Raw genomic sequence first — 15,790 nt, 5'->3', positions numbered from 1 at the left:
TAATAACAGATTGAGAATCTCTCTTCATCAGTAAATATTAATCAGCTTTTTACTATTATCTTATAATAAGATATCTTCTCAGTACTGTATTTCATTCACAGACAGATGATCAGACTGAATATCAGAATCAGATACTAGAATAGCATCTTTAAATATTCTATTTATATTATCAGAATAATTGACTTAAATATCTTCTAATCACTGAATTTATATATAACAATGTAAAGAATGTAATCTTAAAGATATCTTCTTTCTATACTTATTATGAATATAATTCTTCATTACTCAGTAACATCACAGATGATATTTTAAAGAGAAGAATAAACAGTCAGAATATTAAATAGATACAGAGAATAGAGTATCTCTCAGTATTAGAAGTAAAAGTAAGATTGAAACTTTTGAATAAAATTTATAAGAAGATGATGAAAAGTATTCACTGTACTTAGAAGCAGTAGATAAAATACTATAATTAAAAATATCTTTTAATGAAGTTCTTGATAGAGAATCAAGTACTACTTTCAGCAAAGAATATCAAGATAATAAGACTATATAAGAAGCTCAGTGAGCAGTGACTAGAATCTTTCTCAGTAATAAGAGTAATAAGTAAGCAGATATATGAGTTAAAATTACTTATAGAATTGAAATTAATTTATTCTGTTTTTCACATTTTCTATTTAAAGCTCTATAAGTAATATTCTGAGATGAAGCTGTCTCAGCTGAATAGTATTGAGATTGAGAGTGATATTAAATATCTTATGAAGAAAATATTGAATAAGTAAATATATTACAGTAAGCTTCAATATCTTATTAAATAAAAAGATTATTTATTATCAGAGAATTCATGAGAATCACTTAAGTATTTGAAAAATACTGAGAAAGAGATTGCAAGCTATGAGATAGCTAGTAGAGATTATCTTATTACACATCAGAGATATTAAGTAAGAAATACTGCTTAAGACTTCTTATTTTTCTTAAAGAGTTTTTTAGAGATAATCTTATAGTGATGAGTTGATATCTTATAAGCTCTATAACACTCTTCTTCTATTTTCTCTCAAAGAATTTTTTAAAAGTTTAATGAGACTATACAAGTATAAAATTCCTGAAGCAGTTGAAAGAAAAGAAATATTTGAAATTAATAAAAAGATTAATATTATCAATCTACAGACTGCTGTTATTCTAATAAGACTGCAGCTCACTGAAAAAGTAAAAGAAGAGAATCTCAGAGTCTACTTATTAATAATTACATTCTCATTAAACTCATTCTTTATTATTGAAGTCTTCAGTATCAGTATCTTTATCTGCTGAGAAGTTAGCACTGCAGTGTCATAGAGAAGCATGCTGTAGAAGAGTATAAGAGATACTTAAAGTATTAACTTATTAATTTATAAAGTATTTCAGTCATCTACTTCAATTGAAGTGAGATTCTCTTCAATCAGTGATTAATCTCTGTGATACTTTCAATGATAATACTGACTGATCTTTTCTTAAGATCAGTCATTCTGAGATGTTTTTTTATCTCAGAGATTTATACTTTTGTCTTCTTTTATAAATAAGTAAGAAGAATCTTCTCAGTCTTGATAAAATTCATTAACACTTAGAGCTCTGAGACTCTCACTCTGTACTACTTAAGCATCTGAGCTTCTTATCAGAGCTGATACAATGCCTTCTTATAGAGTAGATAATACTTACAGAGAGATAGAAGTTATTGTTGCAGATATAATAGAAATAATAGAAGTGAGAGAAGAAGTAGATATATAAGATCTCTCTCTTCTTCAGCTGCTTAGTACAGTGTAGACAAGTAACAGTACTAGTCAGAGACTGTATCAGAGCCTTCTCACAGAGAGAAGATAAAGAAATTATAAGACTCTGCAGACTCAACTCAGCAGCATTTCAAGTAGGGCTCAGATATACTATAGAAGAGAAACTATAGATTAAGCTTCTTAAAGCTACTGTTTTCAGAATTAAGCTCTCTCTGAGATTCTCTCTGAATAATCACACAGGGTCATATGTCACTGTGTTGATTGAAGAGAGAAGTGATGTCATAACAGCAGTGAGAGAGGCAGAGAATGAATCAGATGCAGATAAATCAGCTGATAGAAGAAATGACATTTCACTGCAAGATGCAGCTACTATCACTGCAGCTGTAAGAGATGCAGAAGAAAGAGAAGATATGATAATGAAAGCAGTGCTTTCATGACTCATTGATATTACTGTCTTCATCTTCAACCTGGCTTTCTTAACAGTCACAGAGACTGCAGCTGTATTATGAAGACATTTATTACTCACTAGAAAATATCAGAATAAGCTCTTTATTATTCTTCAAGAATGATACTTTTATACACTCACTATTACAATTGAAGAGAGAGAAAGAAAAATGTTTTACAGAGAGAGAGATCTTTTTAAAAAATTCTATCACTACTGTTAGCTTTGTCTCTAAAATATATCACTTTTACAGAGAATTTTATATATAGAATGAAATATAATAAGAGATCTGCAAGTCACTTATTAACTACATTTTTCACATTTTAAATTAATATATAAGAAACTCACTTATCATGTGTTTGATTTAAATGAAGATGAGAAAAGAAAGATCTACACAGTCAGTAGAAAAGCTCATCTATTTCTTTATACAGTATATACACTGTCAATCAGTTAGTAACTGTTGTTATATAATAAAGATAATTTCTAATTTAGTAATCTTAAGAGTATCAAGACTATGCTTTTAAAGAGAAGAATATTGTCATGTCTCTAACTGTGTCAAGACTCTGCTGCAGTTTCACACAGCTTACTACTTTTATATGAATAATTTCATTCATTCTGCAGATTATTCAAACCAGTTTTCAATCACTCTATAATATTATTCAGATATATCATAGAAAGATCTGATTAATGAATATGAGAATTCTACTTCTATACAAGATTAGCAGATTACTTTTTCTTGATAGTAAGACATTACTAAGATATCACTTCAGCTATTCTCACTCATGAAATGAGAGAAGAGTATCTGCTTATTATCTATATAGAATAGCTAGATACTGACTTTTTATAAAAGAAGTCAGTGATTCATTTTTCTTCTACTGAAATATATATGAGAGTTACTGCATGTCTTATACAATCTTCTTAGTATACTAAGTATTATATCTATGATATTCTCACAATAACTCTGTAGCCTATGAGCTCACTATTTAAGCAAGATAGTTAAGCTCACTTATATAGCTTCTCAAACAACTATCTCTATATAATGCCGCTGACTAGTCACTGCTTCAGTTCTGTTATATTATAGAAGACAGTTGACAGTTAATCTGCAGATGATGAGATAAAGTGATTGCATATATTACTATCATTATTATATATGTTGAGATTCAGAGCATTATTAATGATAAGAGATCTCAATTAATTGAAAATTATATCATAATTAACTGAATACATTTCATAGTTGATAAAGCCAGCTCTCACAGTATTAGATTTAAATACTTATAGTTAAATACTCTTCAGATTAGTAAGAAATTATCTATTATTATACTACTCATATCTATAGCAGATAGTCTCATTAACTGTCTTCATATGATAATACTTATACTGCTGAAAAGATACACTATTAAGAGATTATAGAATATAACTTATATAAGATGAGAATTCAAACAGAATAATCTTATAAAGATCACAGTATTGAATAAATTCTTCTATGAGATGAGAATCATGATTATTTATTAATAGCAGTTAATAACTGCTTATTTAACACTTTTTTATCATCTTATTGAATCACTTGATTTATTCAAATTCAATCTTATCATTTATAAAGCCAGACTCAGATACAGTGATAATATAGTTATCAGATAAGTTGAAGTATATATATTAATTCTCTAGATAAATCTTTAATTTTATTATAATTAATGAATTTAATACTGTATTATCTGCACTAATATACTTTATTACTGTTATTAACTCACAGAAGTATGATAACTGTATAATAGAATTCATGTCTTTAAAGATAATTATAACTCACTATCTGTGTTCTTCTTCTTCTTAAAATTTAATTTTATCAAAGTTGTAGATATCACAGTGAAAAAATTAATAATTAAAGACAGCTTCATATTAATTAAATCAGTTAATAATGAAGCTTATATTCTTATAAAACACTTGTTTTGAATTCATGAGTTTTTACTTAATTTATTTATAATCTGACAGACATTTAATGAATTGATATATTTATATCTTACTTACTGTGAGAGATGCAGTCTCTGAATCTGTATAATACTATCTTAATATGCAGTTCACAGCAGCTTTGATATACTCAATGATAAATGAGTAAAAATTAATATTTAACTGATGAATTTATATCTTAATTATCTCTTTCTGACTGCTATTCAATGCTTGATTCAGTGAAACTCTCATAGTTCTTGATTTCTTCTCATTGATTCTCTCATATAAAATAATATATGAGACTTTGAATTCTTGTAATAGAGATGTGATTTTTAATTTTGAATTACTTTTGTATATGTCAACAGCTCTTTGCAACTGCTTCTCAGTGTAATTAGAAGATTTAGACATGATTATAATTAATGATGATTATTTGAAGATGAAGAATGAAGATATTGAAAATATTTTCTTTACAGTGTGGTTTTCCATACACTGTGGCGCACTCACTACAGAGAGTGAGTAAGCATGGCACGGTTACCCCTGTATTTTCGTTAGTTTTTTATTATATACCTCGCTTATGTTTTCTTTTGATAATAGAGTGAGAATGCATGTACAGAGTAGAAGTAATTATTAATATTAATAATTAAATAAAAATAATTCATATAGTTAATAAATGACCCTCAGTATTAGACCACAGTACATACCGCACTTGTTCTCGAGCGCTCTGCACTAACCTCCGACCAAGGCCCTGCAACAACACACAGTGCAAGCAATTATTATTAACAGGTTATCCAGGGGCAAAAAAGTATGATATCGCGATCTGGCCGCTGCTTTTTCTTAATTGGTCTCCCACAACGCTAATCAACGTCAAGCACTTTTGCAAGGATCATACCGAATTTGGGGTGTACCGCGTACGCACCGAAGACCCATGGCCATGGCGACAGATATTACTCTAGTTCGGAGTATTTTCGCGGGGAATGTCGACTGCAGGTGCAAACTCGGAGAATTGTCGTCCAGAAATTTCGTCACAAGCCATCACAATGTTCATTTGTAGAACCGGAGAATTATTGTCACAGCCTTTCATCTGCTTACGCATGCCGTAATGACAATCAATAATGGGCTGTCTTCTTTCCGCAGAATCAATCCCCACTGATCTGCTCAGCCATCAGGGCAAGAAGATTGAGGGCAAGATGATTTTTCGCGAAGCAGAGCCCCCTCGCTCGTACAGATTATTCTCTTTTGCAATTAGATCATGAGTTAGTTTCCCCGCAATTTTCTCCGTCGGATTCTCAGAGTCCGAACTACCTCCGCGGTTTCGATGGGAAATTCTCCGTCCAATTAATTACTTCCGTCGAAGGAGTGAAGCATGCTTACTGGAACCCAGTGTGAGATTTACGTGGCTTGTTTCAGTACGTTAAATATGCCATGCCAGTGACTGGGTGATTGACGAATGCAAAGGCTGGGGGCAAATCCCACCCTCTTCCATTGGCTCGCTGCAAAGTTTATTAGATGTTGTGAATATGTGTGGACGTAGCAATATGGGGGCTAATTCGGCCTTGTGACCAAGAGATGTAGAAGGAGGAGGTACAGAGTATGTTTCTTTCAGTTCTCACATTTGTCTGGCGAACTTCGTAGTACGCTTTTCCTGATAGTAGTCCTGTTGTTTTGAAGCTTGCCGAACTACGCAGTAAGCATGTCCCAAACCCCCAGCTGCAGGGACTCGTCGCATGCCAGCGGACGAGAAATGCTAACTTGAGGTTACTCTCTCACCTCTTCAAAATGCAATTGTCGTTGCATGTAGGAACAAGGTAAATAATATTATCTACCTTGGTAATCAGGAATATACAACAATATTCATTCTATGGCATCTCCATCAGAAACTCAGCCACGGTCTGACATGAACAAGCACGTACCACTTCATCATCATCATTTTACCAAACAAAACTACCTTATGGCAGATTGCCTCGTCAGCACTGGAACGGAAAATCGCTCTGTGATATGTTCTTTTCTCTATAGTGTCATGGGATGGTATTGAATAGAAGTGACCCTGTACATGAAACCGGACATAAAAGCAGGAACAACGACGCAGCCGAGCGATGTCATTTCCGGCAATCTGGTTCCGATACCGGGGTAGGGGCAGCATGTATTGGAGCGCCAGAAGAATCAAGATAGCCAGGCCAATGTGTTGATGTCAGTGACGCCAACCAGGTTCATGTTGCCGATGCTGCGAACTGGCGAACGACTGTCTCCCAAGTGCGAGGATCGAGTCCAATAGAAATCATTCGCAGGGTTGATACATGTAATTCCTTATCGATAACCGCATGGTACACCTCCCTGGAGACAGTCGGGCAACTGAGCAGTGTGAACCCCTGACAATAATATGGCAGATCTGTGTATATCCAGGAAGTCCGAAGGCCAGAGGTTCCGGTACATTGGTCCGTCAGCATTCAAAAATAACAACTGATTCTTGTTCGGATCGAGCGGCCCGCGCGGAGAGCAGCAATGGAAGGAGTACGTCGGGACTTCTACCTAGCCTATTTAAATATCATGAAGATAGGCTGGACTAATCTTGAATCTCGTAGTGAAACAGCAGGAGCCATCCCGTTAGGTGGACCGCATTCGGCATTGGATATTCTTTCAAAAGTGGATCTTGTAACGTTTCCCCTTCCCCTTTGCCTGAGTTGTTGCGTATGTCCCCTCCTTGAGTGTCGTGGTCGTTTCCTTTCGGTTTGCGACGCATATATCAGGCATTTCTCCCCCATCACTGGAAAACGGTATTATATACCTATTTAGGGATAGAAAACGAATTATGCCAATGGATCCTGAAACGCTCCTGGAACAAAATCCGCAGGCTTATGTAATCTCCTATCTTGTAACATGTCAGCCTCATGGTGAGGCAGTAGTGATAGTTTTTAGATCACCCTGATTATGAAAGAACATATCTAACTGTTGGTGATGTTGCGTCGTTTCTCTCATTTTCGAGCTCAGTTGTTCTTCACTATATCTGCAGTTCATGCCCAAAGCTCGCATGATAACTCGGGTGCTGGGGAGAAAGAAGTGACGCTCAATTAGCAAGGGAACGATTTCAAGAATTCAGGATGGCTGCATACGTAAATCAAGGCATGATCCATACCGGGGCCCTTGGCTATAGGATTTTTTATCCTTGACCACACTCTTGCATGAACTGATAGATCAAAATGCAGGGGCCTGTTTGACCGGTAAACAAATGATACGGGCCGTGGAGCTACGAACACTCCCCGGCTCCGGCAGCGTTTCAAGATGGGAGCGTTCGCATATGTTCCGGGAGCAAAGGACGGAAGAGACGGATAGAACCCCCAATGCCCTGCTTTGTGTTCCTGGTATAATCCTTGTTGCGGTAGTAGGGTTCGATAGCATGGGAGTAATCTTGCCCATGGATATAAAGCAACTTCCGGTAGGGAACCTAGATCAGCTAACTACCCGACGCTGCAATTGGCTACGGGCCGGTGAGTTCGAGATTTTGGTAAAAGAAAGGCTGGGAGTGACTGCTGAGGCTGTTTTGAAACAATTCTCAAAATGTTTATTATACCTTCAGCCTTCAGGGAAGCCGGTGACACTGCGCACACATGCATATAAAGGCAAGGTGAATCCTTATACAGTCCTTGTGACAGATCCTGCTACGCTCTGGATATTTAGTGGTTTAGCCTGAGCATCCTGCATGAGTCCCCTCCTGTTCAACATGACCCTCCGAAACCAATGGGGACTGCTTCTATTAATGCAGAAAAATACGCTAAGGCTTGAAAAATGCTCTGTCAACTTCCATCAGCATGGAGAATATGATACTAACATTACCTGTAAGTATTGGATTCATCATAAGTTAACTTTCTTCTCCATATGACGGTTTCAGGCGGGGAAAAAGTAAACCAGGCCATTTGTCCTTCCTCTCACTCCACGGTGTTGTTTCTAAAGAGAAAGGGAAAAACACTCGTTTGTCTTTCCTCAAGGCTCATCGCAAAGTATATTTGTTGACTGCCCTGGATAGACACATAGTCGTTCGCATAAAATGGTAGAACCGTCCAACTAGCCTCCCCGATTGGCTTGTGTAGTATATCGTTTATCGTAGACCACCATTAGGATCTCCTATCTAATTCGGGAAAATATGTACGTGCTCTACATGTACAGGTACAGGTACATGTACATGTAATGTACATACATGCACATGGAAGAACATGGGTGTTCCGGTCCTCGAGGGTACGTTGGAACCCTTGCGCGAACGGTCTTTGAACCATCCTTGTCTCAAAGGCCAGGGTAGAGTTTTGATAGCACAGACACAGCAACAGCTGCTTTGCGGCGTAATGGCCATATCAGGCGCTATTTAACTCAAGTAGAAGTTGCATTCAAGATCAATGGCAATATTCGGTTTTTCGTGCCTGGGCCAATACGCTGAAAGGGACGCAAAAATTAAAGACTTCTCAATATATTCTGTCTATCCCGGTTGGAATAGCTGGGGACGACGAACATGAATCCGCAATTCAGACCTATGTATGTACATGTACATGTACATAAATATATCTGAATTGAAATCGTCAGTTACAAAATCTAAGCGCAGGCAGCCTCAAACCAATTGATACATCATGTGGTTTTGTCGTCGTATCTCAAGAAAAAAGAGAAGAATATTTGGAACATGTGGATGCAACTGACTTACCTTCGTCGCAAATAGCCCAATGGGTTATATGGTATGTTCTCTCGATTCGATGGCCATATCAAGGGTTGAGACCAATTCATATATGTTGCGCTCATGCTGAGTCAATAATAGCAACTGCCCTCCCTACCCTACCCATTCTATCTACAAGTTAGGTAGGCTACTGTGCGGTGAGTATCAAGTAATCGAAATAAAACGGAGTCCACTTGCAAGATGCAAGAGATTTTACGACCCCCTCGCGCGAGATTATCAGCACTCACATTCTCAAATATTAAGCCAGAGACCGTATATGTATTTGACTTGATTGATATTGATCTCGATAGGATAGGGAGCAAGCGAATAGAGGTAGGAGTAACCTGATAGTTTTTGCAAGAAAAGATGCAGGGTCTAAGCAAAGAGATAGGGAGATAAGTAGAAAACGGAGATATATGAATTTAAACAGAATGAATTCCCATATTCCAGGGGTTCGGGGATCCGTGTGTGTGTGTGTGAGGAACGTTCATCACGTATGGCAAAATGATGTACCATTAAAAATATCAATGAATAAATAAATGCTGTCTAATGTAAACGAGAGCAAAGTCTCCAACATGAATATCTTGGATGGTAACTAAACGGCAGAGAGAAAAGGGGAAGAGAGAGAGAAGAAACAGAGGGAAGGGAAAAAGTAAAAATATGCGGCAAATCCTCAACCAACCCGTAAACGCCCCCGTAGGTTAAATATCACGAATCACTCAATGCGTTAGTCCAAAAAAACAGCAGTCTTTCATATCCATTAGCCACACCAACAAAAACATGAAATAACGTAAAGTAAAAGGAAAGGAAAAATAAAAATTAACAAAGCCGGACTCATCTCCTTATCTCCAACTCTCACAAATACCTCATGTTAACATCCCCCTCCCCTATTCCCTCTCATTCCCCTATCTGTTACGCATAGTCACTACTATATAGTCTCCCAGACGAGTCCCCCATGCAATCCCAAAGACTGCCTCTAGGTCTCAAACCGCCATCACCAGCATCGACACCGCCCATGTCAACTCGTCCAGGGAAACCGGTAGGTGGAGCAGCAGCAGCCGCAGAAGCAGAAGTAGAAGCAGAAGTAGAAGCAGCAGACGTAGCAGAATTGCAACGGCGCGGCCGACAAAACCTGCACGGGTTGTTGACACGGATGGGATAGTAGAGGGTGTTTTCAGGGGGGCAGACGTATCTATTCCCGCATCGCTGGAGGGGGCCCCAACTTCTGTGGCCGCAGTTGTGGACGTAGAAGGCTTTGCTGCACATGGCTGGCGGGCTCTCTCGGGGGTCTTTTTAGATTTTCTCTGTTTTCTTTCTTTTTCTTTTTCTTTCTTCTTTTTCGGTTTTGTCTTTGTCTTTGTTTTCGTTATGTGACAGGCCGGATTGGATTCAGTGTTGGGATGTTTGGTAGTGATGGGTTTGAACTTTCGGTTTCGGGTGTGAGGTATATTAAATTTGTCTGGGTTGGGTTTAATCGGGAGAAGGGATATAGCTGGGCCGTAGAATAGGACGTTCTCAGGGGCCGTTCTCTAAAATAAATAAAATATATTTATCTTTCTTTCCTGCCATTTCCTTTGGGTCAGATGAAAAGGATGTAATGGCTCACCGTCCAATATCAGCGTTTGTTATAGGAAAATAATATCCGTGGCTGATTGACAGAGGAGAGAAGTATGTGTAAGAAGTTATGTTCATCGTCATATCCAGGAATAGTTGGCTTCTCGCACGATCAAATCGGCCGCCTGGATTACATAGTATTTTTTTCGCCAAACGGGACTATGGTAGCTGGAAATAAACCTAATTGGGAAGAAGAAATGGCGAGGCAGGAACCGTGGTTGTTTTCGCCGAGATGCTATATTCTATGGTTATTATTATTATTATTGTTATTATCGTTAATATTAATATTTTATTTTCGGAACAGAAAGCGCATCTGATAGAGAATTGTATGCTCGAGGGGGGGGGAGGATGAAGCGGGCAAAATTGAAACATTGGTGAAGCTTGAAGCCTCATCTCAAAAGCATCTCCCAATGGTAAATCCGTGTTGGGTAGGAGGGAGGTGAGAGGCAATAATATTAGATGCAGTGGATGTTTTTCTGTAGGGTCAAAAAGACCCAGGAATATTAAGGCTGACAGGAGGTAGCCAACAGCTGTAATTATATATTTCTTCTTCCCTAGCTTGTACATATGAAGTAACTGAACGGTAATGGCCGTAGGAAGGAAAATGGTCTTCTGTGGGTTGCCAAAATCAAGCTTAAACGGCGAGGGTTGCATTTTGCATCATCCAAACTATATCAGGTCATGTTTCTCCTCTTTCATCCACGGGCATTCGCATATTACTCCGCACTTGGTGAGAAGATATCAGGTCGTCCTATACGTTCTAGACACGTTGGTGTTGCACGCTTTGTTAAACCTGGCCAAAAACGGATAAGGGAGAGCCTCCGTGAATGTGACGATCAATCTATCTTGCCGAAATAAAGGAGGAATTGAATTGACACTTGTCCATATTTTTTCCCTCTCGTGGCTGCCCTCTCCCTTACCAGGTAGCTGGAACCAGGATATCGAGCTTCATGCTTCTTCATCAGAAGAGAAAATTCTCAAGAACCTGATATCAGGTATTCCAGGAAGGAGAATTTTCGGTTAGAGAAGGGGATTTCGGCCATCATTTCAATTTGCCCGGAAGTCCCCACCAAGAATAAGGTGGATACAAGCGAGTAAGGGCCTGTTCAAAGTGGATTCTGGTTTTCTTTTTGTAGCAGAAGGCGCTTGTACGAGCCCATTAGAGCCCCGTGTAACGACAGCCGCAGAGAAGCTCCGGGACACTCAATGACAGAGGAACCCCCGAACGCACTCATTAGAGGAGCTGCGATGCGGTACAACGGCGAGGAAAAACGATTGTAACCAAGTGAAGCATAACCTGGTAGTAAGAAGTATACACCATGGGTGTATAAACGAGGAAGAACGCCCACAAGGTTGCTGGTTGTGTGACGACCAGGGCGGAAATATCATCCGAGCTTTGGGGTGAAAGAAAGTTGTGTAATCTCCAACGGCGTGAAAGCTCTCCTGCTAAATTTCTTATTCTTTCTTTAGTTCTTTTTTTTTTAAAAAAAAAAAAAAAAGAAAAGAATGGCTTGATAGCATTAAGGGGTCAAGACTTGTGGGGATGGTCGCATGGGCAGAGGATGAATATTGTATATCCAGGATTCTCGAGGCGCAGCAGTCGAAAAATTCACAACAGAGCTTAAAATTTCTCCGCCTTAATAGATATTCGTGTATAGATTAGATGAAAGGGAGGGAGAAAAGAGAGCTTCACGGAGAAACGAGAGAGTTTTTTGGAGGGAATCGGCCTTGAAACTTGCCGGAGTCGGAGATGCCATCCATATGTTATGTCTTGCTCTCCTCTTTACCGGAAAGAAAGATGTGAGAACTCGGCAACAACGAGTGAGCTATGCGATGAGATGAGTTTTATGCAGCATGATGGTCAGCAGCTCAGGGGTTCTAGGCTTTTCGAAGGGCCATTCGAGTCTCCCGGCAAGCTTCGGTGTCTAACTGTCTCGATCCAACCTTGGGCAGAAAACGAGTAGTAGAGTGGAGGAGGGCAATCCAATCATTCGTAGTCAATCACCGTTTGATCGTGTAACTCAATTGTTGGGGGCGGTGTTTGGATCCACGAGCACTGGAGAAGCGAAGCCCAGGTAGGGTATGTCTGTACATATTAATATACGGAGTATATAATAACTAACTAGATAGATAGCATTGACAAGTTCCGGGAAAACCCTTCTTTCGTCAATAATAACCCAACAGCTGGCAGAAGAACGAGGCTCAGCGACCTGTATAAATAAATACTCATTTGGAACCCGAGAGCAACCTGGCAAGACTGCAAGAGTGGGTGTTTCAGGGCGATGTCTTGCGGAGATATTTAGCCAACTCCACGGGCCAATTTTATTCGACAGACTGGTTGAGGAGTGAGTACATACGGACTACTCCGTACACAGTACGGATTACATCTGCAAATAAATAAGAATAAGCCCGTCACGCCATCACTGGGGCTCAGCGCGGGTAGTCCAGCGGTGTCGGAGGTTTGCCTTCGGGGGAGAGGATCTGTGAAAAATCTGGTAGTGGGCTGCTGCTGCGCCTTTTTCCTTTTTGCTGGCCAGTCAGGCTGTTGCGGAGAGAGAAATCAATAATAAATAAATGTCATTATTTTTAACGTTGAGGTTGAGTTCGAGACTGCTGCGGCTGGTTTCGCCCGAGTCCCGTCTGCTTCGCCCCAGTAAATAAGTTAAAACAACTAAATAACTTCAGTTGGGCCATCTTCAACTCCACTCTTGCCACAGCTAGCTACAGTGGGTTGGTTGTTGCACCCTGCTATTATATCAATCAATTCTGGCGGGTTGAGGAAGCTGCCAGCTTTATTTACGACAACAACATCTGCTGTAGCCACTTCGACGCCTCATATTTCTTTATTAATATCTATTTAGCTCCATTCCCCCCCAAAATCCATACATTCTCGATACCAACGTTCGAAAAGAAAATACTGGATTGTGTCAATGAACATGTTGCCGCAACCCCCAACACCAGGCTCGTGCTTCTCCTCCTCCCCAGAGGCCTCCTCCTCTGCCACCGCAAAACGGACCTCCCGCTCCAGGCCGGAACGACAAGCTCTCTCCCTCGATCTCTCAAACCTCCCTCCCCTTGCTCAACCCTCCCCGCCTTCAAACACCCTCCTAATAACTGATCTCCACGATCTATCCCTCTTCCAGCCCTCCTCCCTCGACGCCATCAAAGCCCAAATATCTCGCATAACCCCACTGAACTCGTTCTCCCCGCTCCCCTCCCTCCGCCGCATCGTCTGCTCCTTCACCTCCATCGCCGCCGCTATAAGAATCCGCCAGCTCCTCGACGGCGAAGCCATCTTAGGCAAAAATGTCCGTGCCAGAGTTTACTTTGGTGAAAATACCCCCGTGGAAGACGCTGAAGAGGGCCGTAGACGAAACCTCCTCGAGGCTCCCAAGTCACAGAAGCTATTCTTCATCAGTCCCCCGCCCAGCCCTCCGCACGGCTGGATGATGCGCAATGAAGACCCGCCCAATAAAGAAGTGCACGCAGCTGACCTGGCTGAGGCATTGCAAAGGCTCGAGACGCCGACTGGGGCAGCAGCCCCAGACGTTGATAGTGATATGAATATGACCTCTGAGAGCTGCGGTGCGGGACATGACCCTGATACCCCTGTTTCCGTATCTTCGGATGTGCACATGCACGGAAGCGACCAGGAAGGATCAAGCGCGCGTTTGCGCTCAACATATACCCGGCCAGTGGCCACCGGTCGAGAGCGCAGCGGCAGCAGTACGCTCATTTACGACCCAGAATACCATGGCAGTAGCCCGCATTTGCCCGCGGTCATGGTGGAGGATACGACGGTTGGCGGTGGCGTATCTGATACTGAGATAGATATGGACATTGGTAGTGCCGGATCGAGCAAACGCATTATAGCGCACACGGCTCGACCGCCTGTTGAGCTTATGGATTGAGGATAAGGAGATGATGGCGTTTCTCGTCTCTTCTTTCTTCGTGTCTTTCTCCGTGGCCTATTCAAAAAGGAAAATGGGGGGGGGGTGTTGCGCTCTATATGGCATTTTATGCTTTTGAGAGCAGCAAATTGATTTTTTCTCTGCATGTAATTTGAGCGTCGTTATTCCTTCGTCGTCGTCATCGTATTCACTGGCGTTCTGGGCTCTGTCCTGATTGACTCTTTGATCATGGAGGCTTTTTTTCCTTTATTTGTTTCTTCCTTTCCCTTTCTTCTCTCTCCTTTTCTAATTAAATGGATGAGCTTTTCACAACCATGCTTTGATAACCAAGATTATACCCTCCCGCCGACTATACCTAGATAATTTACTCCGTACTGGCTAGAGTATTAGTTGAGGAATTATCAACTTAGTATTGCATTGGGAGTTAAGAATAATAGAATACAAAGGAAATAAAAACTGTCATGGTGGATTACTTGGAATGCTTTTAATCATCTCAGAGGATCAGAGGATCATTACAGATACTCCTGTCACGTACAAACCATATTCTTATGGAGGGTCATTATCATCAAGCGGTATACCAATATATATATATATATATATATACTACGCTGTACAACTCTCCCCGTGGAATTGAAAGCATTGAGGGTTTCTTTGGTTCAATCACAAACAGACAACCAGGAATTGATTAGATACGGAGAAAGTGCATCAGATGCTCCGGAGAGCTGCCAACCACAGTCAACAAACCAAGGAACCAGCCAGCGCCTGGTAGAAGAAAGTCGTCGGCATAGAGGGTAAAGTAAGGCTAGCACTGGAATAGCCCTTAAGAGCTCTCTCAATCTCTCAGCGCAGACAGCTCCCACATCGTCGTGTTCGCTGGGCGCGGGGGAAGGGATGACTAATCCAAAACGTGGTAACTACACCGCCAAGACACCAGCAACCCCATCAGGACTAGCGGAATGGAGTTAGTCAGCCAAAACGGCGGTTGAGCCGCATGCCATATGGCCACGCGGTTACGGTTGAATGTGGTGCCAACAAAACTGACTGTGGTGCCAACTTTTGACCCACTTTTCTGGACACATATTTAACTTTAGTGCTCTCTCTAAAATGCACACTCACTACTACGTACACACCTCACACATAATACACACATATTACTAATCCACACTAACTCTTTTACGATCCCTCCTCATTGGCACTCAATCTTCTTTCTTAGTGTAGAAGTCTATGTTAGAGAGTTCATAATTGAATTAGAATTGAAAGCTAGAGTCTTTTGAAAAATATGAAAATTCAATATTGTAAGGGGTGTAGATAGAGATGATGAGCTTGAAATGTCTAGTGTATTTAGTTTTAATGGGGTGCTGCCATGGATCCAAAGTTTGAAATCAGGTTGGGACCACCCTGAGCTGTTTTTCCGGCCCGAGTTGGGACCACA

At 40.3% G+C, this 15,790-nt stretch overlaps 3 protein-coding genes across 3 annotated transcripts; 1 reads left to right on the top strand and 2 right to left on the bottom strand.

The window, feature by feature from the left end:
• Positions 1–7,070: 7,070 nt before the first annotated feature.
• Positions 7,071–7,593, bottom strand: BDBG_17272 (uncharacterized protein). Its single transcript, XM_031725030.1, has 2 exons — positions 7,251–7,593; positions 7,071–7,183 (listed from the first exon to the last, which is right to left on the bottom strand). Exon 1 carries the CDS (start codon positions 7,552–7,554, stop codon positions 7,333–7,335), a length of 222 nt encoding a protein of 73 aa, XP_031579027.1. The 5' UTR covers positions 7,555–7,593; the 3' UTR covers positions 7,071–7,183; positions 7,251–7,332.
• A 2,152-nt stretch (positions 7,594–9,745) lies between these two features.
• On the bottom strand, positions 9,746–10,099 carry BDBG_05530 (uncharacterized protein; the record flags this gene model as incomplete). The annotated part of the gene is made up of 1 exon (XM_002623976.1): positions 9,746–10,099. One exon carries the CDS (start codon positions 10,097–10,099, stop codon positions 9,746–9,748), a length of 354 nt encoding a protein of 117 aa, XP_002624022.1.
• Positions 10,100–12,423: 2,324 nt separating this feature from the next.
• BDBG_05529 (calcineurin binding protein) lies at positions 12,424–15,758 on the top strand. Its single transcript, XM_002623975.2, has 2 exons — positions 12,424–12,522; positions 12,578–15,758. The coding sequence occupies exon 2, from the start codon at positions 13,378–13,380 to the stop codon at positions 14,356–14,358; it is 981 nt and encodes a 326-aa protein (XP_002624021.2). The 5' UTR covers positions 12,424–12,522; positions 12,578–13,377; the 3' UTR covers positions 14,359–15,758.
• Positions 15,759–15,790: the final 32 nt, after the last annotated feature.

This window comes from Blastomyces gilchristii (genome assembly GCF_000003855.2).
Source record: "Blastomyces gilchristii SLH14081 genomic scaffold supercont1.11, whole genome shotgun sequence".
NCBI lineage: Eukaryota > Fungi > Ascomycota > Eurotiomycetes > Onygenales > Ajellomycetaceae > Blastomyces > Blastomyces gilchristii.
This window is presented reverse-complemented; position numbering and strand designations above follow the sequence as displayed.

Bases quoted from the DNA above. Each gene is read 5' to 3' on its own strand.
- BDBG_17272 (XM_031725030.1), bottom strand. From the start codon at position 7,554: ATGGGCAAGATTACTCCCATGCTATCGAACCCTACTACCGCAACAAGG.
- BDBG_05529 (XM_002623975.2), top strand. From the start codon at position 13,378: ATGAACATGTTGCCGCAACCCCCAACACCAGGCTCGTGCTTCTCCTCC.